This window comes from Pelodiscus sinensis, chromosome 2 (genome assembly GCF_049634645.1).
Source record: "Pelodiscus sinensis isolate JC-2024 chromosome 2, ASM4963464v1, whole genome shotgun sequence".
Taxonomy (NCBI): domain Eukaryota; kingdom Metazoa; phylum Chordata; order Testudines; family Trionychidae; genus Pelodiscus; species Pelodiscus sinensis.
In genome coordinates this window covers 202,395,592-202,421,802 of record NC_134712.1, presented here as the reverse complement: position 1 = coordinate 202,421,802, position 26,211 = coordinate 202,395,592, and the positions used below count along the sequence as shown (strand labels likewise).

Here is a 26,211-nt window from a genome sequence, read left to right as displayed (position 1 = left end):
GCAAGAGTGCCACCCTGTTGCACAGTGGCTAACAAAGAGATCAGAGGCCACTTCTCACAGATGGCTGAAGAAGATACTACTCATGTCATGGAAAGACAGAATAATAAATGTGAGAATGGGGCTTCTGACAGAGCAGAACATGTTAAAAATAAAGAAGGCACAAGTATTTTGGGAGATGTACATTTTGTGGAAGGTAGGAGACAACTGAGCAAGTGTTGAATTGGACACTTGGAGAAGGAAAGAAAAAATAAGAAAGCCTAAGGAAGAACTGGCAAAAGACCGCGACAGAAGTTAACGAATATTCTGTTTTCACCTGGGGGAAAAAAGGGACCAGATCTAGAGAGTGATTGTAATCCATAGAGGAACTCAGCTACTTAACATGTCAGTGGCACAGGAGGTACTAAGATCTAAGATGAGGATGTTTGATCAAACCCATAATCTAGTTACCTTATTTACAGTTGGTGGTAATCTGCTTCAACTGGTGTTTTATGTGTGTCTGTTTCATAGCTAAATCAGGAATTGTACCATGGTATCTGACTTTTAGGAACCGAATAGATTCCATTACAGATTACTTGTGTGTTTTTAGGTAAGTCACTTTGTCTGTCTGCAACAGTTCCTTCTTTGTAAAATAGGCGTTTCTTTTCTTCCATAAGGTGTTGTGAGAATAAATAGAAATTGTGAGGCATTCAGAAACTACAGAGATGTACCTATTATAGACAGGTTTCCAGTTTCTCTGCCTCACTGTCTCCCCTCTCAGAAATGACCAAATTCTCTTATTTCACATGAATGTTGAACAAAGCTAATGTTAAATATTTTAAGATCCTCTAATGAAATATTATAAAATATCAAAATGTTACTTATTTCATACTCTGCTAATTAGTATTCAAAGCACCAGTGAAGAATTTTCTAAAAGTAGGTGTTAAAATAAGCTCTGGAGTCTATAGTTTAATTATTATAAGAGAGTAGCTTAGTTGATTTCATTTTCAGAAAACAGAGTTGTAGTTTTGCCTCCTTATCTGAACCCAGGTTTAGCTTCGGCAGGGAAACAGTGATAGAACATGTTTTTCATCAAAGCAGCTGCTATAGTTTCATGCATTTTTTTTTCTGGCAGACACTTCTATTTAATTGTGACTTCCATTGCTAAATATAAGTCACTAAATTTTCTCCATCATGTGAGAAAGGTGTCTTGCTCATTGGCAGAGATTTAACAAGCTATTTCTGAGTTACAAAAGACATACTATATTATTTTTTCTTTTGAACCCTTAATTGAGTTTGTTCCATGTAGTTTTCCCGTGTGCATCTGGAAAAGTTATTTTAAATACAATAAGTTCTCAACATCTATTTTATTTATGTATCTTTTTGCTGGCACATTCCTAATTGTTTGTTATTCACTGCCAGAAACAAATAAACAAAGAACATGAAAGAGTATTCTCTCTCTCTCTTTAGGTCATGGCTTGTTAGCTTTTTCAGTTGTAAATACCACTCCATAAAGATTTATTTTACTAATGGTGGGGCAAAGAGGTGGTGAGAGTCAGAGGAGGACACCAGGAAGAAAACAACAAAGGGAACAAAAACTCTCTTCCTTTCTCTTTATTCATAGTGGGGGTAATCCTTTCTTGTAGTATCCCATGATTAATGAGACAGCTAAAGAAAAAACAGTACTCATTCCTTATTGTACATAATTTGTATGCCAATTAGTATGTGGTACCATTTGTGTGGTTTCATTTGCAAGGTCAGAGCCTTCTACAACAATATTTTTCAGTTTTTCCTTTTGTTGAAAAAGCAAGAAAATGTCTGTTTTCAACATTGCCCTAGGGGTGCACAACTTGTAACAAAAGCTCTTAAAGACTACATATGCCATCAAATGGAGATCTGAAACTGATTTTTAGTGTAAGTGATTTTAATAATCCATTAATTTAAAAAATCAGTTTTAAACATTCTTTTGCTGGTGGTATTTGCAACTGGCAAGCTTCAGCTTTGTAGGAGATACTGAAAGTAAAATTACCTCATCTCCTCATTGTTCAAGGTGGGAGAAATGAGCAGCATTTTTTTTTAAAAAGAGTAAATGATGCTTTGATATTTCCTGGTTCTAGTCTAAAATATTTGAACACAGAATTAACATGTATTTTCTCATTTTTATGTGTTTCATTGTATGTTGAAACATTAAACACTATGGACTGTAAAATTTTCCTTTACATTGTTTCAAGTTTACTTCAGAGAAGCCACTGATTTATACTTTATTATATTTTGCTCTCCAATCCCTTACCTTTTAGCTATTCTTTCGCTATTAGTTCCATGAATGCAGTTTCTGGTGTTTGGACCCGTGATGGGGAAGCAGAAGACTGTCATCCCCTGGGATTGTAACTGGCTCAGCTTCCCATCTTCTAAACTCTCTGTAGACTGTGAGGTCCAAATTGCTCTTGAGAAATGAGAGTACTGGTAACTGGTGTTAGTGCTGGAAGCTCTGATCTGCACCATTGTTGTTATAGAAGCTTTGTCATTGGTTTCAAAGGGCACAGAATGAATCTTTAATACATGAACAGAAGATTATTGACCTGTTCCAGTTCTACTTTCCCCCAAAACACCTTTCTTTCCAATCTTCTCTTCAGTGAACACTGAGTCAATGGCCATATTGTTCCATTTAGCATAACAAGATACAGGACAACATACATGTTTTGGTTCCCTTACTGTACAATTTTGCCACAAAGCCTTTTCACTAATTTCTTCCTCTGATGCATCTGGGAATATCCTGTAATCTGTGAATTAAAATTCCACTTTTTGAACACCTTTAAAGTCTTACTCCCTGCTTCTGTGCCTTGTCCTCTTATATTATTACGTGTTATTGACTGTCTCGGTTGAAGGCCTTTCTCCGTACAGTTGGGAATTGTCCTGTTTGTTTTTTAAATCTCACCATGGACTCAATCTACTGAGTTTTTTGACCCTATATCCACCTACTTTCCTGTCCTCTTGCTCTGTTTCTGCAGCTATAAGTTCTTCTTTTCCCTTCACTGTCTACAACTGGATCTTTTTCCTTGTCTCTCTAAAGGTGCATCTTCGCTGCATCAAAGGTCGAAATAAAATACACAATTTCAGCTACACAAATTGTATAGCTTATTTCGAGTCAATTTTGAAATAGCTTATTTCACCACATTTCAAAATAACCTGCTATTCCAAAATGTTCCTTACTCCTCATGGAATGAATTTTACAGGAACGTTGGAATAGTGAGTCTGTTGTATTTCGAAATAACGGGCTTGCTGTGAAGATAACTATTTCGGGATAACTATAACACAGGATAACTATTTCAGGATATTCTGGCATGCCAAAATAGCATTTCAGTGTAAGTGTAACCTAAAAAAATTGGGTCATTTACTGTTTAAAAAAAATCTTATTTTTCTCTTTACAGATGGTTCTCACCTAACTCTTGTGGTGCTATGTAGTTTGCATCCGTGTATGTGAACCTTGGAAGGCTTTTTTGTTCCTTTGATATAGATTTGTTCTGTTTTCTGCATTGCTTGGAATGTCTAGGGTGGTGTATACCACAGTCCAGTTTATTATTATTGGTTAGTTCAATAATAGTGTTGAAGTAGCATCAGGAAGGCCCAGTTGGGGATCAAAATATCATGCTAGTTACTGTGGCCCTGATCCTGCACCATTAAATCATTGACTTCAATAAGCATAGGATCAAGCCATTTATGTACTAAATCTTATATGGGGGGGTTAGATATATGTGATTTTTAGGATATTTAAGAGTCGCCAAGCTTCTATCTGAAATTCATAAACATAGTTTATTAAGTCACTGCTAAATTAGAACTGAAGAGTTTCCTTAAAAAAAAAAAAATCAGTTATCATCAGGCCTGGTCACTGCTCCTTCCAGGGACTTCATCCTAACCTAGAAGAGAGAGTGCCACAAATTAGAGTTTCGTGGCACTTAATTTTGAGTATGATTTTCATTGAGATTAACTCGAGTGGGTTTCTTAAATAGATTGAGATCCCCAGAAGTGAAATGAGGTCAACAAACTTATTTCATGCAGGACCTTGAGGCATACCTAGTGGTTAGGAATCAGGTTATTCAAGAATCGTGCACTCTTTCAAAGTGTGGCTCTGCTTAACTGCTTATTTTGCCATTCACCTTTTTATTTTTTTGTGTGCACAAAGCTTTAGTTCTGTTTCCCTAATAAACAAGTAGGGTTTAAAGTAAGGTCAATAGAGGATTTTAGTTCTCCTAATCTTTGCTTTGTTTCATTACATGATGGCACCTTGCAATTAATGTTTGTGTCTATTTCATATCAATGAATTTTTTGTTCATTGTGACTTAAGCCATTTCTTGTGTTCTAACAGAAAATTATAATATACATTTGTGCTGTTTTTATTAGATATATTTTAAATTGACTTGAATTATGGTAATCTGAACATGAAGCTTTTTGTCACCCTCAGGTAAAGGAGGGATTTTATTATCCCATTACAATAGCCTATATTAGGATGGAACAAAGCCAGGAACATTAGCAAATGCACAGGTGTGATGTGTACCAGCTGTGTGTGTGCCATTTGATTCTGAGTTTGCAAGGGCAACATGATGATGAAGCTTCCATTTGTGAATCCTACTAGAAACAAGCAGTAATTCCATAATGTGCTGGGTACTGTACAGACACAAGATGGCTTGGCCTCTGTCCCAAAGTGCTTATGTTAAACCTTTGATGGGTATAATAGTCCCCCTACTGTGGTAAACAAATAGTAGTGTTGGTAGGATCACCAGCAGTGTGTGTGTAGACTTTGAAACAGACTGTAAGAGCTCAATAGTAAAATAGTGTGGAATCTGTTCCTATTTGTGCAACTGGAATCTACTTTCCACAAGCCTTGACAGTAGGCTCTGAAAATCTAAATGCAGTAGTATTAGTAATTGTTGGATTTTTCTTACGTTTCTGGACTGTGGAAGAACTGGGATATTTTTCATTACTCACTTTTGCTATTCTGTTAGATTTTTGAAAAATGGCCTCCATTGGTGAATGCATATTTGGGGACTTTGCATCAAGAGGGTACTAAAGAAATTCAGATGTACATATTGTAACTTCTGTGTGAACTTAATGATAGAGAACAAATAAATGCATATACAAGTAACGTTGTTTGTGTAAAGTTGCAGTCCCACAAATTTAAGGCTGGGTTATGGCCCCTTTAAAAACTTCACCCTATATATCTTCACTTTCTTTAATGAAACCTTGCAAAAAAAAAAAAATGGCCTTCCTGGAAAGGTAGGCTGCAGCTGCTGTAATGTAGTTACAGTGTGCTAATTACATTTAATATTTACATTTAGACATATGAAATGCCACTTGTTGAAATACTTGATCAGCTATTGCTTACTGGAATCAGCATTGTCCAAGAATAGAGCCTGTGATTGAGTCAGAAGACTAGGTTTATTCCCAGATGTACCAATTTAGGGTTGCCAGGTGTCCAGTTTTGAACCGGATACAGGCAGTCCCCGAGTTACACGGATCCAACTTAAGTCAGATCCGCAGTTACGAACGGGGCCCTCCCTCTCCCTGGTCTCCAGCAGACCAGGGAGAGGAAGCAAAGCGGCCGAACACGCGGGCAGTGGACAGCCCAGACGCGTCTGGGCTGTCTGCTGCCCGTGTGCTCCGCAGCTTTGCTCCCCGTCCCTCTGGTCTGCAGACCAGAGGGACGGGGAGCAAAGCAGAGCAAAGCCGCGGACCCTGGGGTTCTTAAGTTGAATCTGTATGTAAGTCAGAACTGGCGTCCAGATTCAGCCGCTGTTGAAACTGATCAGTTTCAGCAGCGGCTGAATCTGGACGCCAGTTCTGACTTACATAGAGATTCAACTTAAGAACAAACCTACAGTCCCTATCTTGTACGTAACCCGGGGACTGCCTGTAGTCTGGTATTTGAGCTTTCTGTTCAGGAAACAAATTGAGAAAATACCAGACATATAAATGGCTGGTATTTTTGAATTAGGTTTGTATTATTATCATGAGTATCAGTACATAGTTGTGTACTGCCTGGCTGGTAGACACGCTCATACTGTGTGAGAGTATCTTCCAGCCAGGCAGTATGCAACTACGCAGTAGAGAGGAACAGGGCGGGGCCAGATGGAATCCCTGAGGCTAGATTCGCTCATGTGCCCCGCCGGGGCCATACGTGGGATGGGCAGCACCCCGGGATCTGCATGTGCCCGAGCCAGCCCTGCTCCCTGCTGACTGGTTTCCCCCTCTCCCCACTTCCACTCCCCCTCTCCCTCCCCTCCCCTCCCCTCCCCGGCCAGCCCTGCTCTCTCCCCCCCCCCCCCCCAACCTCCTCCTGGCCAGCTCCACTCCCCTCCCGGACGATCCCCTTACCAGACACACTTGATCTCAGAATGGGGGGTATTTTTTTAAACCATCTGGTAACCCTATGTACCATAGGTCTTCTGAGCGACTATAAGCAAGTCACTTGACCCTCCTGTGCCTCTGCCTAGTCATTGGGGACCATATTTCCCTATGCTGAACATAAGACACCTAATAAAATTACTTCATATCCAAGTGAGTTCAATGGCAGTTAGTCATACAAACGTTCAAATTAACATCACATTGACTGTGCCACTGTTTAAAAGAACTACTCTGTAGTTAGATTTTTTTTAAAAATTTACCTTGTCTTTAAGGCTTTAGGGTTTATATAGGGATGGCTCGGGCTCTCTTTCCCTCTCCCTCTCTGCACTAGGGATGTAAAAAGTAATGTAACCATGTAACCTCTAAAAATCCTAGTGGTTACATGCTTACACACGCCACGGGCTCTGTACTATAATGCTTTGATTACTGTGCAGGCAGGAAAGGACAAGCTGCTTCCAGCCACACAGTAGTAGTGGCAGGCGATAGGGCGGAAGAGATGAGCTCTGCAACATCCTTCTTTCTCTCCCTCCTCCCCCGCCATCCTTTCCTTCCCCACAGTGCTGAAAGCTTCTGTGGGCCCCACTCCTCGGGAGCCTTTGCTGCTGGCTCCTGTGGCCCTACTCCCAGGAAGTCTGCATGCAGTCTACGGCAGGTGGGGGCAAAGACTGGGCCTGCCATGGACAAGGGCTGCTTTGGTGTCCCCACCTGCAGTGGGCCCTGTAGTGGGCAGAGAACTGCTCCAGCCCCTATCAGTTAATCATTTACATCCCTACCATATGCCTCACTCACATGGGGGGAGCTCATGTTCCATTTCTTGTTCACTAGGACCCCTACATACTTTGAGTTTCTCTGTTCCATGATCTAGATGCCAATTCTGTAGGCGTGGTGGGTCTGCATCCTCAGGTTCACAGATACTTAAAAAAAGGCATTTTGAGTGGATCCTGGTTTCCAAGTGTTCAAAGACTGTTCTAGCCTCAGTTATTTACCATTCTGCCAATCTGTGTCATCCACATATATATAGATCAGCATTGATTTTGTCATTGCTTCCAGATAATTCAATAGTGTCAAGCACCCATTAGAGCACAGCAGGTTCACGTAAACAGAGCTACAGGGCCTGAGCAGATCTGTTCCTTAGTACCAGCAGAAGAAGGAAAGGTACTTCTTGCTGGTGGCTATAACTCAAGGGAGAACCAGAAGGTGGGTTCTGGGGACACTCATATTCCCTGAGGAAGGAACTACATGGGAAATGGCTCAGGGAATAGTTGTAGCAGCAGAAGCTATTACATGAAGCAGCATGTAGCTGCTAATTGTATGGTTCCTGGGTTGGGACCTGGAGTAAGAAGTGAGCCTGGTCCCCTCCATTAGACAATAGGGAGGTGGCCCAAGCCCTGAGCAGGATATAAGTCTTGTTTAAAAAGCCCAAATGAAGGAACTCAAAAGGACACATGGTCTACATCTAGACTGGCATGATTTTCCGCAAATGCTTTTAACGGAAAAGTTTTTCAGTTAAAAGCATTTGCGGAAAAGAGCGTCTAGATTGGCACGGATGCTTTTCTGCAAAAGCACTTTTTGCGGAAAAGCGTCCGTGCCAATCTAGACGCGGTTTTGCGCAAGAAAGCCCCGATTGCCATTTTCGCCATCGGGGCTTTTTTGCGCAAAACCATACCACGTTGTCTACACTGGCCCTCTTGAGCAAAAGCATTTGCGCAAGAGAACTTTTGCCCGAATGGGAGCAGCATAGTATTTCCGCAAGAACACTGACAATATTACATGAGATCGTCAGTGTTCTTGCAGAAATTCAAGCTGCCAGTGTAGATAGCTGGCAAGATTTTCCGCAAAAGCAGGTGCTTTTGCAGAAAAACTTGCCAGTCTAGAAGCAGCCATGGAGTCTTCAGAGAGAAAGCCCTGGGGAAAATACATTGTATCAGGATGAGCATAGATGTAAAGCTGAGGACTGAGCTCACAGACCAGGCTAAAGATGGTAACAAGGGCACAGGACAGAACCTGTTGGACCTTTTACCCCAGAAGTGGTTCTTTCATATATTGAGACTGTGTGACTTTGTTAGAGGACTGAGTTATTAACCCACCCAACAAGGGCAACAGCCAATAGGCCACTGTGAGCAAGGAGCTCAGGTTTGCACCCACCTATATTGGGAAGTGCTCATGAGAGGTGACTGCACACTGTCTCACAAGCAAAATTGTAACCTTGTAGAAAAAGAAATCAGATTTGGAATCTGCCATAAAACACGTTGACTGACATTAATTATATTCCTGCCCTTTAATTTTTGTATCCACTGAATCCAATATGTGGTTTTGCCCCACTCTGGTAGTGCTGCCAAAGCACCCTTTGCACTTGTGGCAGACGCACACTGTTTTCCTTTTAAGTTCTGTTCAGTTGTTAGATCCAGCACTCATTGAAATCAATAGAAGTCTTTTGATTAGGCCTGATACTGCAACCACTGAAGTCAGTTACTCCTGAATGAAGTTACCTTATCTGCAGTATTCCAGAAATAACTTATAAATTATGAGAAGAAATTGAAATCCCAGATAATGTTGTTAATATGCACATTGGTGAATTCACAGAAATTTCCTTCTGTATTGAAAGCATTAGTCCAGATCCCTCAGAGAAATCAGTTTAACTACCCGATGCTGGAAATTAAATTTTCTTTGCTTACGTTCTGTGTCTGGCATGCTAAAGCATTAATTCAATTTTCCTGTGTTACTTAATGCCTGCCAAAGTACCCATTACCATACAGTAAGTTATATTAGAGTAACATTACTGTTCGGACTCAAGCCAACCACTGCAAAGAAATCCACAAGTGAAGGGGTATTGCCAATTTATATTTACTCCATAATTTAAATTGTGAAAACAAGGTTTGTTTTAATTTGAATAAAAATTTAAAAATCGAATGCAAATAGTTGTTTATACCATGACTATTTATATGTTTAAACTTTTTTTTATGGTGTTTGAAACCTAAATATTGCAGCATTGAGAATCTGAAAGTGAAAATGACTATAAATAGAAGCCGACAAAGTTTTCGTCCTCCAAGTTCAGAGAAATTAATGAATTAAAATGAGGAGCATTTAAAATTACAAGTGGGTGAGAATTTTAAAAATTTAAGTGGTTAATCACTTTGATTTACCTTACTCTATGTGGTCATTCGGCCCTCATGTAGATTGCGCCAATCAGAACACTTCTTTCGTTCTTCTCATATCCTGGCCCTCCTTCTCAATGTGTGGCCATGTCTTTTCATGATAAAATATTTCCATGCCTTTGGAGGTTTGCCAAATGATCTTTTCAGTTCCCCAGGGTAACTCAGCAGCAGCTGCAGTTTGACTGTCAGTGTCTCATGCCTGGCCCATTGCATTTTACTATACCTGCTTTCAAAAAATCATCATCATCATCATCCTGCACTCCACTCTGTCTAATCACTTCATTAGGACTTGATTGCAAATTGAAATTCCCTGGATTCTTCTTTCCATCACCCTCTTTGTGAGGGTCAGTTGCTTTTTCCCTGAGATTCTGATAGTCTCTCAGGCTGTGTCCAGACTCCATGCCTCCGTCGACGGAGGCATGTAGATTAGCCAGATCGGAAGAGGGAAATGAAGCCGCGATTAAAATAATCGCGGCTTCATTTAAATTTAAATGGCTGCCCCGATCTGCCGATCAGCTGTTTGTCGGCAGATCGGGAGAGTCTGGACGCGATGCCCCGACAAAGAAGCCTTTCTTCATCGACACAGGGAAGCCTCGTGAAACCAGGCTTCCCTGTGTCGATGAAGAAAGGCTTCTTTGTCGGGGCATCGCGTCCAGACTCTCCCGATCTGCCGACAAACAGCTGATCGGCAGATCGGGGCAGCCATTTAAATTTAAATGAAGCCGCGATTATTTTAATCGCGGCTTCATTTCCCTCTTCCGATCTGGCTAATCTACATGCCTCCGTCGACGGAGGCATGGAGTCTGGACACAGCCTCACTGATTGAACTCCCTACTGTCATAGAATGGATTGAGGAGTTGGGATCCATTTATTCATATTTTAGCCATTTCTTCATCCACCTGCTGGCTATGCTGTGAATGGCACATTTACCTCCTCAATTTAGGTAGCACACAGTCTCAGGAAAGAGGACAGCTTTCCTGTTCCTGGGATGGAAGTCTGACATTAAAATCTTCGTTGATCCTACTGAAGAATGCACTCAGCTTTCCTTGCTGTCAGACAAACCAGGGTCTTTGTTAAGCCACTTTGCGGCACTGAAGTAGGATTTTGCACTCTAAGGCAGATGTGCCTTGGCCTTCTCTAAACTTCTACTTTTTGTCATATTCAGGAACTAAAACCACAGAGTGTTGGACAAAAACCGTAAAAAACACAAAATTGGGATGTTCTGAGTTTTCAGGATTTATTTTTTATCATCTTTTTGCTTTCTTCAAAAAAAGGGGGAAAAAGACACTTCCTTGTGAAAATTGTCATTTAATCAAAAACCCAATTTTCCATCAATAGCAAACATTTTGACTAGTAGCTATTAATGACTGTTTATAGCATATGAAATAACATCCCTCTAAGATTGGCAAAATTTCACATATTGGTAACCTGTACATAACCCATACAAAAGTCAATGAGACTTGTAGGTGCTGCTTGTTGGGGGTGGAATTTAACTCATTTTGTCTCATCTTTTCTCCCTCTGTACATCTTCTGCTTTTGACTTTTCTTCATTGGTCCTGTTAACCCATCCCATACTTTCCTCTGCATATTTTTTAAAAGCCCACATTACAAATAAAACAAAGTCAATATTTTGAAAGAAAGTGCATTTAAAATGACATTTGATAGCCATCCTTGTGACCTGGTTTTTTTTAATCCCTTTTTCACATCCTTTGTCTATCCAGTCTATTTAAGATGAAAGCTCTTTTGGGTAGGGGCTGTCTTGCCTATGTGTTTGTACAACACCTGATACAGTGGGGGCCCTGGTAAAAGTTGAGACCTCTAGTTACTCCTATAATCTCTCTATATAGAGAAGTTCTTTCTGCTGGATGACAGAATCTGCCTGTCAGGCAACAGAATGACATCATCACCCTGCTCTCACACTCAGCTGCAATGAAAGCCCCACCTCATATGCTAGGGGTAGGCAACCTATGGCTCCAGAACCAAATATGGCCGTTCTCACCTCCAGCTCAGCCCCACCCTCGTCTCCCTCCACAGCAGGGAGCCTGCACTGGCAATCCAGCCTCGCCCCACCCCACCTCATGAGGTTGAAGTGCCAGCACTGGCTCATTGCTGGGGGTGGGGGAGAGAAACCCCAAGGCTCCCCGCTGGATCAGGGAAGAAGCAGCTGCACATGCAGCCACTTCCCTTCCCTCTCCCCCAGTTGGGGAAACAGCAGTGCAGGGACATGCTTCCTGGAGGCTTTTCCTGCAGTTCTACAGGGGGGCTGGAGGGGGTCTAAGCTTGATGGGAAGCAGGAGCAGATGACCGTTTTGCAGGGCCCCGGGCAGCATAATTCTGCAGGGCCCCCCCTTTGCCACAGCGCATGAACGGTGACGCCATGCGCATGCGCGGTGGCGCCACGGCGCATGCGCGGGGCTTTTTGAAGTGCGGGGCCCGGGGCGGCTGCCCCGTTCACCCTGCCCTATATCCGCCCCTGGTGGGAAGGCTTCTAGTGCAGCCTCAGCCTCTTCACTCACTGCCCTGCCAAGACCCCTAACCTCCAGCCTGCTCACTCACCCCCTCTGCCGAGACCCTGCAGCCCCAGCCCCCTCACTTACTCCTTTCACTGAGACCCTGCAGCCCCAGGAGGAGACCTCCTGTCCCCTCTTCCCTGGCCAGACACCTATCTCCAGAAAAGGGGGGGGGGGGCTGGTGAGTGTAGCTCTCACACTCTTGCCATGAAAGCCTCCGAGGGGATGGGGGGGTAGCGAGCATAGCTAGCAGGGGGCACAGCCCCCTAGTATGAATATAAAAATAATTGACCATTAATTCCTTGATCAACATCTTGTAGACATGACCACTTGTATCAGACTGTTCTTTCTTGGTTCACACTGTATTTACTTGTGCAAGCAGTTTCTGTCCTGTAGTCATGTCAGCTTTTTAAAATGCCATAAATTTGAGAGTCCCACAAGACAAGTCCTTAGCTTTCTTTTATATCAAACTATTTTCCTGAATGTTTCTAATATGATTTTAATCATCTTAGAGAATTCGTGCATTATCAGTATAAAAATGACATAATCCAGTGAATCATAAATCCAAATATTCACTTTTCAGTTTGGATTTTATGGCATATCAATATTAAAACATTCGATATGTTCTGCTTTCTTTGAAACAGAAGCAGTCATATCCAGCTGAAATAAGTGTGCCTCTATCTTCCCACAAGCAATTAGAAACACTATCCCAGAGGACACTACTGCCAACCTGATAGCAGACCTATGTAACTTTGTTCTCACCCACAATTATTTCCGGTTTGAGAACAACTTATACCTCCAGATCAGCGGCACAGCCATGGGTACACACATGGCCCCACAGTATGCTAACATCTTTATGGCTGACCTAGAACAACGTTTCCTCAACTCCCGTCCCCTTTCACCCCTCCTCTACCTACGGTACATCGATGACATCTTTATGATCTGGACACATGGCCAAGAAACACTGGAGATATTCCACAGAGATTTCAACAGCCTACACCCCACCATCAACCTCAGCCTGGACCATTCTACACGAGAGATCCACTTCCTGGACACCACCGTACAAATCAACAATGGAAAATTAGACACCACTCTCTACAGAAAACCCACTGACTCATACAGTTACCTACATGCATCCAGCTCCCATCCAGAACACACCACACGATCCATCGTCTATAGCCAAGCCCTTCGATACAACCGCATCTGCTCTAACCCCACTGACAGAGACCAGAAGCTTCAGGATCTCTACCAAGCATTTATAAATCTCAACTACCCACCCAGAGAAACAAAAAAGCAAATTGAAAGAGCCAGACGAATACCTAGAAACCATCTACTTCAAGACAGACCCAAGAAAACCAACAATAGAACACCACTTGTCATCACCTACAACCCCCAACTAAAACCTGTCCAACACATTATCAATAAACTACAGCCAATATTGGAACAGGATACCATACTCAAAGAGGCTCTGGGAGACAGACCCATAGTCTCCTATAGACAACCACCTAACCTCAAGATGATTCTTAGCAACCACCACAGGACATACCACACTAATACCAACCCTGGTACCTTCCCTTGCAACAAACCCCGTTGCCAGCTTTGTCCACATATTCATTCTGCTGATACCATTATTGGACCTAACCAAGTAAGTTATAAGATCAAGAACACATATTCCTGCGCATCCAGAAATATAATCTACGCTATCATGTGCCGAAAGTGTCCGTCTGCTATGTACATTGGACAAACATCTCAGACACTTCGCCAAAGGATTAATGCCCACAAAACAGATATCAGACAAGATCACAAAGAGAAAACAGTTTCTTGCCACTTTAACCAGAAAGGACACTCTCTAAATGACTTAGCCACCTGCATTCTGCTACAAAGACCTTTTACATCTGCACTTGAAAGGGAATCCTCTGAACTGTCATTCATGTTAAAATTCGACACTTACCACCAGGGACTTAACAAGACTTTGAACTTTCTCACCCATTACCAAGACAGTTTCCCCAATTATCACCTGTAATACCATTAACTCACATACATCCCACTCTCCCTACCTTTAATATCAGCAATTCACAGACACTTACCTTCCTTCCTCCCCCTTCCCACCCCCCCGGATCCCCCTTCTGTTCTGCAATGTGATTTGTCCTTTTCATATTTGTTCATTTTTTTTAATTGTATCCTTTGGTATATATGGTTGTGACTATTTTCTTCCACTATTTGATCTGAGGAAGTGGGTCTGGCCCACGAAAGCTCATCATCTAATAAACCATCTTGTTAGTCTTTAAAGTGCTACATTGTCCTGCATTTTGCTTCTATCTTCCCAGAAGCCAGAAAGAAACACAATCATTCCAGATTTCTTAAACTTCAAACTAAATCAGATTAAATTTGAGAAATGTTGTTCTATACTGTGCAAGGGATTCTACATATAGCACAGGGAACTGACCCTTTAATTGGGAGGCAGGTAGTTTGAAACTTTTGCTAAGGGCGAATCTCTCAATTAACTTTGCCTTTTCGCTTCTGAAGCCATTCTTCACTTCTCAGAAAGCAACCCCGAACACCATCTCGTGCATGATCCTGCATTATAAAATGAAACTGCCTCTTCCTTTTCATGATGTTTCATATTGGATATAGAGAGAGAAGGGTTAGCCTTGTGATTAACACTGGAACGTAGGAGATCATAATTCATAGACACTCCATCATAAAGGACAGTATTATGAACTCAGGAAGATGGCGATTAAAATGGAGGAGGAAGCTGGGAATACTGCATGGTTCTGAGAAAACACTTCAACAAAGATCTCTCTAGTTTTTTTTTTTATTTAAAGGTGTATTCTTTTATCACCACTTGTTTGTTATTTAATGAGCCCCAGAATTGTTACAGTTAATCACATTAAAATTGGAGAAATATTTTATTTTTATGCTTTTAGCATGGATTTTTTTCAGAAGTCCTCAGCTATGGCCTAACTCCGCTCCTGTTGGAAGACTTTGGTAAAACTTCTCTTGACTTCATGAGGAGCAGTTAGGCCAAATCTGAGTACTGCTGAAAATCAGTGTAAATGGAAGCACTGTAAACTCTGCATTAAGTTTGAAAGAACACAGGAGGGAACAGTGATTATGTGGTTAAAAAAACATTCTTGATAGCAATGAAGTCTAAAGCAAGAAAACACTAGAGGATTACATATGAGGAAGAACTACTAAGACAAAAACCAATAATTGCAACCATTATTGACTGTCATAAAGATGATAATTGTGTTGTTCATAGTCCCCTTGCTGAAATGCTCAGGCACAGTACAGTCAAATAACACACATGATTACAAATATTTCACTTCTGAAAGAGGAGAAGCCAGGAAGATGTATTTGGGAATTTCTTCCTGTAGGGGTGTCACACTCACCCCTTTACCAGGGGCAGTGGCCGTGTCCCTGGGGCTTCTTGGGATCGCATCCAGCCCTGCGTATCCTGCCATGCAACTGTGGTTATACACCTGCGCCCTCTGACTAGGGCAACGTGGCCTAGCAGACGGAGTCAGTAATAAGTAGATGTTGGCCCCCCGGCTTGGGGATTGAGGAGGTGATAGGGAGATCCAGGCCCTCTCCACTCTACCAGGTCCCAGCCCAGGGCCCTTTTAGCAGTGGTGTGGTCCACTGCTCTCTCAGGTTAGGTCTAGACTATGGAGTTTTTCCAGGATACCAAAGCTGTCCCGTAAAAACTCTGCTGTGTCCATGGAACACATCTGCTCTTCCGACATTTTTTGCAGAAGAGAAGAAACGCTCTTTTGGAAGCCTTGTATTCCCCATTTTATGAGGAATAAGGTCTCTTCCAAAATAGGAGGTTTTTTCAAAATTTGGCCCAGTGTAGATAGGCCAAATTTTGGAAAAGCCTCTTCCAAAAAAACCATTGGAAAAAGGTATGTAAATTGCATTCCGCAATTTGCATACCTTTTGCCAGAAAAAAAGGTGGCAATCTAGACATAGCCCCAGCGGGGAATCCCACCACAACATGCGGAGAGCCACAGGTTACAATATCCCACCCAGGGCTACTTCCTACCAGTGTCCGCTGGCTTCCTTCCAGGGTTCTTTCTCCATATCCCCTGCTGTGGCATTGATGTCTTGCTGGCTGGTTTCTAGGGCTGGTCCTGGTGGGTCACCTGCAAGAGCTCAGGCAATACCTTCTTCCTCCTCAGCAGCCAGTCCAGATTGAGCTTCTTTCCAGGCTTTTATACCTGGGCTGCAGTCTGAGCATGCCTGGCAGGGCTGTGGGGGCAGGGCTGCTTCAGCCAGATGAGCCTGGTTAAGCTCAGTTTTCCCAGTGCAAGGCTGGTACACACAGTCACAGGGAGAGTCAGCATGAATGTAAGCAGATGAGCTCTGTTGGGATGTGCTCCTTGGACTCTAGTCCAGACTTCATGTAATTTTCTTACTTTGTCTGATTTCTGGAAAATCTATGTGGGGAAAGAAAGATATTTCAAAACAGTCAGTAATAAAATACTGAGTGCAGTAGCCAACTCTGCCATACTACTTCTTATTGTGAAACTCTGGGGAAGTAGCTACATCAGAAAACATCTTTCCCAGAGTTCAACTTGCATAAGTTTCTTCCTGTGTCCAGAGTTATGGGAGGGAAGGGAAGGGGAAACAGGACACCAGTTGGGAACATGCTATAAGGACTGCCCACAAATCTTGTGGGTTCTTCTGAATGTTTTGTGTCTGTCCTGTCCTCCCCCCATTTTCTGCTGGCACCCTCCCCATTGACTGGTGCTAATACACAAGCATAAATTAAGCATATGAGTAGTTCCATTGGCTTTAATGGGACTACACCTGTGCTTAAATTTTAAACATGTGAATCAGTACTGGGGATAAGTCCTCTTACCTCAGGAGCAAAAATGCTCATTCAACCATCATGCACTTTGCATTTTAGGATGAGAGGGTGAAATATTGTTGTCAGACAGTGACAGATCCTTATATATATTAGAAGCTAAAAGCCAAGCAGAGGAGATAGAAATCAAACACTTTGCCCACTTATGATTGGGCGAATGAGTTGTTCAAGTGGTAAAAAGTTCATTCCTTTCTCTTTATCTTGCATATAAATTGCAGAAAGTACAATAACATATGTAATATGGAGACAGAGAGAGATCTACATTTCTTGACTCCCTAGTTAAAGGAATGTTCCTACTTCTAGTCATACTTAATGCATATTTAGTAACTTCTGATTATTTCATAGAGGGTGAGTTTTTTTTTTTTTTTGCACAGACTTGGTGGGATGATGTTTTTTCTTTACCAGTATCTTATCCCAGTCTTGGCCCCTGTCTTACAGTGACCAAGGTGCAGATGCAAGAGTCTGATGTCCAGAGGTAATGGCAGAATTTGGGCCATAGTTTCTGGGGTTTTTTTGTGCTAGAAATAAATGCATATTGCATTGTATGAACAGGTCCCATGCCTAATGGCTTAACACATACTTCATTCTTGTCTTACTATATTAACATTGTTTACATGTAAAATATAGTAAAACCAAAATAAACACAGGTATTTTTAAAAACCAGTGTGCTTCAGTTTCACATATAAATTTCTTTCAACTCCAGATCACCACCCTAGAATTGCTTGTCTCTATGGCCCTTTACCATCTTATTTCCTAGTTCAGTTTTGATGGTTTATGCGGACTTGAATGGTGTAGCTTTGAAGTTCTGTGCTGCACAGGGGCCAATTTACTGCTGTTTAAGTATTGAAGTTTGCTGTAACCTGAATTGCTATACAATATATCCGTTAGTTTGATTCTGCTTAAACTTCAATGGATTTTCAGTTTCAGAGCATTTTATGAGCAGGTTCTATATATATGATATTGGTCCCTCTTTGTAATTATAGTATACATTTCCATAATTTGGATTAAGTTACTTTCTATTTTGAAGGGGCCTGTTCTGGAGGAACAGTAGTTTTTGAAGGTGGTAAGGGTTTGTTTTGTTTTTCAAGTCCTAGGATTTTTTCAATACTGTATTTCCAACTGTGACACACTGCAAAACCCGTATTATCGGACAACAACACTAACAAAGGATTTGGGTTTAAAAAATTCATATAGAACAGTTTTAGGAGGAAGTGTATTTTCTGTGTTACTTAAGCCCAAGGGACCAGAGCATTTTAGGTCAAAATAAAAGAACTTTTGCAGCAAATAATAAGCAGAAGCTACACTTGTAAAACAAAATAGCTGGGAGAGGGCTTCTGATAATGTATTATTAAGGGTGCCAACCTGTATATAATTTCAGGGAGTATAGAATGCCGTATTTTATTTATAAAACCTATGCAATAATGATTTCCCCATACACTTTTCAAAGGAAGGTATTTTAGAGACAGGTGTAAATCCTTCTGGAAGGGGATCTGGAGGTTTCCTTCTTAAAAAAATATTTCAAAAACACATGCCATTGGGTGCGCTTTGAAATAGGGATGTAATGGTGTAGTTAATTAACCGGTCAGCAAAAGCTTATCCCCTTTCCCACTCCCCCAGTAGTTTTCTTTTAGCAGGCTGGCCAGCAGCCTGGCTCAGTTTTGGTTCATGCGGGGTCTGGGAACTCAGACTCCCTCTCCAAACAGGGGCTGCTGCCACCCCACGCTGCTGTGTCTTTATCAGAGGCAGCAGCACAGGGCAACAGGCAGCCAGTCCGTGCCGGGAGCTGTTTTTTAAACTGGCTCCCCTCACAGACAAGCTCCTGCCTTGCACCCCCAGGCAGAGGCAGCCATGTAGAGTGGCAGATTGCTCCTCAGGAGTGAGGCTGGAGCACACTGGCTGCCGGCCCCACCCCTGAGGACTATAGAATAGTTGATAAGTGATGAGGTTACTCAACAGTTCAATTAACTGATATTTAACATCCCTGTTTTGAAATTGAGCATATACAAGTCGATCTGCTTAGGATGGGAAGAACAGAAATAGAGGGATCTATTTTTTTTCTAACATGTTAATTTCTAGTCAGTGCACCCTATTTTAGAAACTCTTCTCAGAAGTTTTATAACATAGGCACAGCATAAAGAACGGGAATGGCTGAATGGTCTGGGGAATTGGGGCAAAAGAAGATGACAGTGTTTAAAGGAATGTTAACTTGAAATTCACATTTCTGTCTAAAAATGTACCTAGTTATAGTCCCAAGAAGCACCTAAGCTTTGATGACAACAGGGAAAGGAAATTGATCACCTCTGAGGCTGGTCAGGGCTGCATTAACCCTTGCAGGGATGGATTCACACCTTCACCACTCCCTCCCTTTCTGTGAAGAGAATGCCATTGCACCTGCACTGCCCTACCCTTCACCATCCCCCATCATCTGTACAGGACTGTAGAATTCTGCATTTTTCCTTGTGCATTGGTACCCTGATGGTTCTGCTATGGTCAAAGCTTTTGCACCTCTATTTGGGGATGCACTGCAAGAGAGCTGAAAAGATGGAATTACCCTTAAAGGAGAATTGGAGTGCCCCACCTAACATTTTGACCTAATGTCAGCACTTGCCAATTCTTCCATTCAAAAACTAAAATGCATCTGGTTCTGCATTTTATACTGTAGCTCCCAATATGACGTTCGTTCTACTTTTCAAAGCATGACTTAAAATCCTTCCTTGAAAAGACTACAAAACATTGTTTCAGCCACCATATCTAGGGAGCCTTTGATGATGCCCACAGAAAATGAGTCATTAACATTTATTATTTTATACCATTATGGTCATTCATCCAGAAAGAAACTTTATCTAAACTGTTAAGATATGCATGCACTAAAAATGAATCATTATGTAACCATAATTAAGGCTATGAATCTGTCATAATTAAGGTCATGATTCATATGACATTTGGGGACCTCCTTGGCTACTTCTGGGACAGGGATGGCAGCTTCTCCTGCTCTGGGGCTGCTGGAACAGTGGCTGGATCATCCCCCTGCCACAGAGCAGCAGTGGGGCTGGAACAGCTGCATATCCTGGCAGCATGCTCTTTGCTATCTCCCCTCACTGCCCAAGTATATTTACTAAAAATTAGGGACAGATTGTGGGTGTTTATCACCTGCAACCTGCCTTTGATTTTTACTAGAAATATCTATTACAGACACATAATTGCTGTAAACCTCATTCATTCTTGCACTAGCTCCTTCTTGTTTGTCTGAAATGTGTGACTTCGTGGTTAAAACATTTAGCATGTGGGCTGTGCCCACAAAAGCTCAGGACACCATCTACATGTTTTGTTAGTCTTTAAAGTGCTACCAGACTATTTTGTTACTTTTTAAGTTTTTCCTGTTACAGACTAACTCAGCTACCCCACTGAAACATTTGTTCATGTTACTTCGGCTATCTAAACAGTTGGGCTGCGTCTAGACTGGCATGATTTTGTGCAAATACTTTTAACGGAAAAACTTTTCCGTTAAAAGTATTTGCACAAGAGAGCGTCTATACTGTCATGTGCATTTGCGCAAAAGATTTGCTTTTGTGCAAAAGCATCCATGCCAGTGGAGACGCTCTCTTGTGCAAGAAAGCTCCAATGGCCATTTTAGCCATCGCACTTTCTTGCTCAAGAAATTAACATTGCTGTCTACACTGGTCCTCTTGCGCAAGAATACTTGCGCAAGAGGGCTTATCCCTGAGCGGGAGCGTCTGAGTATTTGCACAAGAACCACTGATTTTGTACATTACAAAGTCAGTGTTCTTGCGCAAATACTCGTGGCCAGTGTAGTGGCCAGTGTAGACAGGCGGCAAGATTTTGCGCAGCCTTGTAGTCAAGCCAATAGGAGTATTTGTTGTATTAGTTCCTATTTGAGTGTTTGAAGGATTTGGTAGATAAATTGTTAGTTTTCTGAGAGAGAAATTGTATTTTTTTTTGTTTGCTGTGGAGCCACAAGCACATTTCTGAACTCTATGAACTGAATAATAATTGTTCTAATCCAAGACAAGACCTAACATAAGAATGGTCATACTGGGTAAGACCAAAGGTCCACCTAGCCCAGTATTCTGTCTGCCAACAGTAACCAATACCAGTTGCCCCAGAGGGAGGGAACACGTCAGGTAATCATTACATGATCCCTCTCCTGTCATCCATTTCAAGAGAACAAGACAATTTACTCGACTTAAGAGTCTTTGGTGAGGAACCTTGTCAAAGGCTTCTGGAAATCTAATTATACTATATCCACTGGATCCCCCTTGTTTGTTGACCCCACATGTTCTTTGTTGATCAAAGAACTCTACTGAGGCATGATTTCCCTTTCCAGAAACCAACTTTCTCTCAGCAAATTATGTTAATCTATGTGTCTGACAATTTTATTCTTTATTAAAGTTTCAACTAATTTGCCCGGTACTGATGTTAGACTTACCCATCTGTAATAGCCATGGTACTATTACTTTAAAAGATGTGTTTTTGTCTATCTTTTTATCTTGTTCTGTGTGAAACCTTCAGTCTTGAATAGTGCTCCCCCATAGAAGCATTTACTCTAGCCTTGTAAATGGAGAAAAAAATGTATAAACTCAGACTAATCTTGGGACCGATTTGAGGTCCATTGAGTTGAGGACACTTGACTCTTGATGTGAACCACAATAAATATGTTGATTCAATTATAATTTTGTAAATGTTTATCTTTTCATAACATTCTCCTATTGGTTCTGAATGTGTGGTCCATGACCATCTTGCAGGTGGGCCATAGGCTCGGGGCTTGCACTCCCCTGCAGCGGAGAGTCTGTGCTGCTGGTGCCCCATCCTGACCCTTCCTCTGTGAGGATGGAACACCAGTGCCGGCTTCCTGTTGCAGGGGGCTGAGACTCACAGGTTGAATCCAGCTTGTGGGGGAAAGCATCACAGGAAACCACTTGCCTGGAAGCTCTCCCCACTGCTTCCATTGACTGGAATCATGGGCAATGGGGGCAGCGGGATACAGTGCCTGCCTCATGCCAAGACCCCACACTCCTATCATCCTAACACCAGTGCCTGCCTCATGCCAAGACCCCACACTCCTATCATCCTCATGCACCACTCCTCCCTACCAGCCACAACACTTAGTCTGCTCCTGCACCCTCCCTCACTCCCAGACTCCTCCACCTTTGGCCTGCTCCTGCACTTTCCCTCCCACCAAGACTCCACCCACACACATCCTGCCCTTGCCTGCTGGCTAGACCCCTTCTCCCTGCATCCATTTTGTCATCATGGTTGTTTTACTGATGGTGTGTGGAAAAGTCTATGTTGAGCAGAATGGGCCATGGGCCAAAAATTTTAAGAACCACTGATCCAAATAAATGACTCTTTCCCTCCCCATTAACTAATGTTGATAATCCAGAATTACCACATTTTTGTCATTCTGATATATTAGCTGAAATTCATCTGAACTTGGTATGTAAAACATTTTGACAAAAACTGCAAAAAGGTACAGCATGAAAATTATCTTCAAACAGCTAGACACATCTAGAGCACTGATTGAATAAGGCAGTCACAGTTACAAAGCTGGAGATAGAAGATTGTATATTACGCTGCTTGTATTGTGCTTGCATGAAAATATACCTCTGAAAATGTAACATATGCAGCTTTCAGTTCTGAGCAGGTAAATTGTTATAGAATCATTGCTGCTTTTTGCTTTTGCTCTGCCGTTAATATTTTGAAGGACATGAAAGAATTACATCTAATAGCAGAACTTTCTTGACCTGTTCTCAAACTAGCCCAAACTACTAGCAACTGTCAGTGGCAGGGATATTATTAGTTACTGGGAAGCCCATTCAGCATTAATGCAAATTTGAATAATTTGTCTAGCTCTGAACTGTGTAATTGTTAGAAATTAAGACAGTACATTTTCTAGAAAGAGTTCCCAATTTGAAACTGTTTCAGCAACCAAAAGTCTGAAATTAGGAAACAGATTGTGAATTAGCCATTGTTTAACTGAAAGATAGTAATCCACCTACCTTGTCATCAGGCAATTCAGTTTTCACAGTTAATCCTCTAACCTTGTGGTTAGAGGAATCATCTCTTTTATTTTCTTCAAGCTATTTTTGAAACTTGAGATGGGCCTCAGCTGCAAATTTAGAACTGTATTTGAACTTTTCTAAAGTTTGAGGCTGTTTAGATCTAAGGTTTTGGATATTGGAGCCATAGCTACATCAGAGCATGATGACAGAAGAAATATTACTTCTAAGAATGAGTTAACTAATATGCATGTATAATATATTGTTAATGCACAGATCTATGTTTCATCTTTAGATTGCAGCTTCAGATTCACCTCATCTTGGCCAGAACATTCTAATTGGACCTCCTGCTGCTGAGATCCAGTCTCAACCTTTTAGCAATTTTCTCATCTACAACAATGAGCTCCACAACCCAGCCAGGTCAGTTTTTTTTTTATGTCACAGAAAAGTAACATAATATAATTTTGCAGAATTCTTCATTGTGTCTCTGTTCAAAGCTGAAATAGAAGTGATAAGTCACTCAAATGCCAGTTTCATCTAATAAGATTTGACTGTCATATAAATGAAATACAGAATTATGCATGAAAAAATTGTACCGTCTGGACCTATTAGCTCAGATTAAAATGGAATGATTCTGTAATTCTTGTGTAATTGTTTCCATCTGACTTGTTTTGTTTAGGAGCCAAATAATAATAATTAAATACAAATAGCCATATTTACCATGTTTTTATTCTTTCTTAATATTTGTATAACCTAATGCATTACATTATTCTGCACCTTTATGTTGTGGTTGAATTTGAACAATCTGAGTGTGAGCTGCATTCTGTCCCTTCTTTCTTAATCCCTTTTAATGGAAGAATAATTGCTAATGTAATCACCCTCAGTTACCTTTTTCTCTTTGTAGATACATGTTTGTTTAAAATAACTCTAAGCACCTGCTTTATATGATGTCAGTAGAATTAGCTAGTTCTGGTTCAGCTGGCAGGAGATGAACTATGAGCAGTATAGCCAATATCCCTAGTTCCAGAGAAAGAAAAGTTGCATATGGAACACTCCTACTCTCCACTGCTTTGAGTGAAAATTCCTAAGTGAGATCTGCACAACGTTCCATATGGCCCACATTCCAGTTTACTCCCATTTTAAATATCTTACATATTGTCCTTTTAGTGACATTATCCTGTACAGGTAATTTATTTCTGTCTGCTTTGGCTTGGAAAATTAGCATAAAACATCCAGAAGGAAATTGTAGTATTTAGCCAGGCTCTTAGTTTTCTTGTGGGCTATCTTGCAGCGCAATTTGTGAATGTTTTTCAGTTACAGTTTTTTGAAAGACACGTCAGATATATTGTGTTAGAAAAGAGACATGACAGCATTCATCTTAGTGCAGTAAAAAGTGGCCTGGATTTCAAACTTGACTTCCATTTTTGGAAATACAATTTTGTATCTGCTGTGAATTGTCAGGAAAAAGCTTGCATGTCCTGCGATCAAAACCGGTGGATGTAATTTCTTGTATATACAAAATATACCCCGATAATGGAGGCCTGATTTAAAAATCAAGCCCATGTTGTTCTGGGTCAGAGGCGAACAAATTTTGTAGAAGATGACTGGACGATCTAAACATTAGGGCTGTTGTTTACTTCCCCGTCTATGTTCTTGAAGGAGTTGTGCTGTGCTATTGGTTCTGTAGTTTCTTGGTTTTGTATGTGTCCCCTTGGCAACAAATATGAAATAATGTATTGCTGTGGTGTTCTAATGAACTGTACATATGGCAGCCCTCTACTTTGCATTGTGCTTTTCTAATATACTTTACTGATCTTGAGTTGAATTCATTGCTGGTGTAACTCACCTGCATTTGGAGATGATTTGGCTCTTAATTCAAGGTGTCTAATTGACACTTGTTACCAGGAGAGAAGATTATGGATACCCATTCACATTTCTGATGTCATTCCAAATGCCATAAAGGAGAACTATTCAATGTGATGTGCAGGGTGGTAGTGATATGAGTTCATATAAAAGGGAATACAGGATTATGCATGAAGAAATATATCATGCACAGCACTCTCAATTCCCAGTAGGTCTTTAATTGACTTCTGTTAATGGTAAGAGTTGTGTGTTTATGACTGTGCCTCATGCTGAGTATTTATCCCTAATCGACTATAACTGAAACTCTGATTTATTAAAATAAATGGTTGGGTGAGGGGATGTATGTCAGTGCTCACCCTGAAAAAAAAATTCCATTCTGTGTAAAGGTTCTGTGTCCATTTTTTTTTCTGTGAAGTCCCACCATGGTATTCTAGGCTGTCTAACCATTTTGTAATTAGTATGTGAAGGTCATACAGTAAAATTGTTTTGTGGCAAAAATGGCTATCTGTAAAATGGAATCCCTGTTAAATTTAAAACAGCACTAATCTTACTATAGTACACCTGGTCTATAATGAACCTGTTGGGATCCAAGCCTTTGGTCTGCTATAGCAAAAGGAAAATAAAAAATGAAAGGGCAGTGGTGTGGGGTTTGGAGCTTCAAGCTGTCTTCCCTGGTTGTCTGTACCTGGGGCTTTGGCTTCAGCCTGGGAGTTGCAGAGGAGGGGAAATGTTGAGGGCCACTCTTTAATTTCTGTCTTTGATCCCAGCATATGAGGCTAGATAAAAATGGTGCATGTGTGTGCAACATCTCCCCCCCCCCCTTGTTTTGTAGTAGGGATCCAGGAACTGGGTTCATTATAGCCGAAGGCTCATAATAATGAAGGGTGTAATAGTGAGGGTATACAGTACTGTGCAATCACTGTACAGCACCAAAAGGTTTGTGTGGATGATTTATTGAAACTACCAGTTATGCTTCATTGCTGATAATTAAGGCATTCCACTGGAAAGTGGATTAAAAAAATGGAGAAGTTACGTAACTAACAATGGTTATAACCCCAAGTTGGGTAGCTTCCTAACTTCTCCTGATTTGCTACACAATAAAAAGATGAGGAAAAAATCAAAACTCCCCAGAATCTTGGGAGTAACATACTAGATTGTATCTGTTTTGAATGAACAATAAGTGCATGTCTCAGTTGACGTCTTCAAAAAATACGGTATTAACCACTTAGTGCACTTGATCTGTGTATAAATGACTTAACTTTTTGGTGGTTTCCATTCTTATTCCATATAGATGTTAGAAAATGGTTAATTCTTTCTTACATTCATCTATATAATATGGAGCCTTTGTAAATTGCAATCTTCACGTTTTTACATTATAAATCTTCAAGGTATGACATTACATTGTTTTTAGCTTATGTGCA

The 26,211-nt window shown here is 41.2% G+C and overlaps 1 protein-coding gene across 5 annotated transcripts in view; it reads left to right on the top strand.

Annotated features, from left to right (window-relative positions):
* The window catches only part of HDAC9 (histone deacetylase 9), a 705,078-nt gene that overhangs the window by 42,749 nt on the left and 636,118 nt on the right, over positions 1 to 26,211 (top strand). For all 5 annotated transcript variants that reach the window (XM_075922252.1, XM_075922250.1, XM_075922247.1 and 2 more), the window contains one exon: positions 23,223 to 23,347. In XM_075922252.1, coding sequence (XP_075778367.1) covers positions 23,326 to 23,347 — 22 coding nt within the window. In that variant the 5' untranslated portion in view covers positions 23,223 to 23,325. Of the gene's footprint in view, positions 1 to 23,222; positions 23,348 to 26,211 lie in introns of those variants that run through there.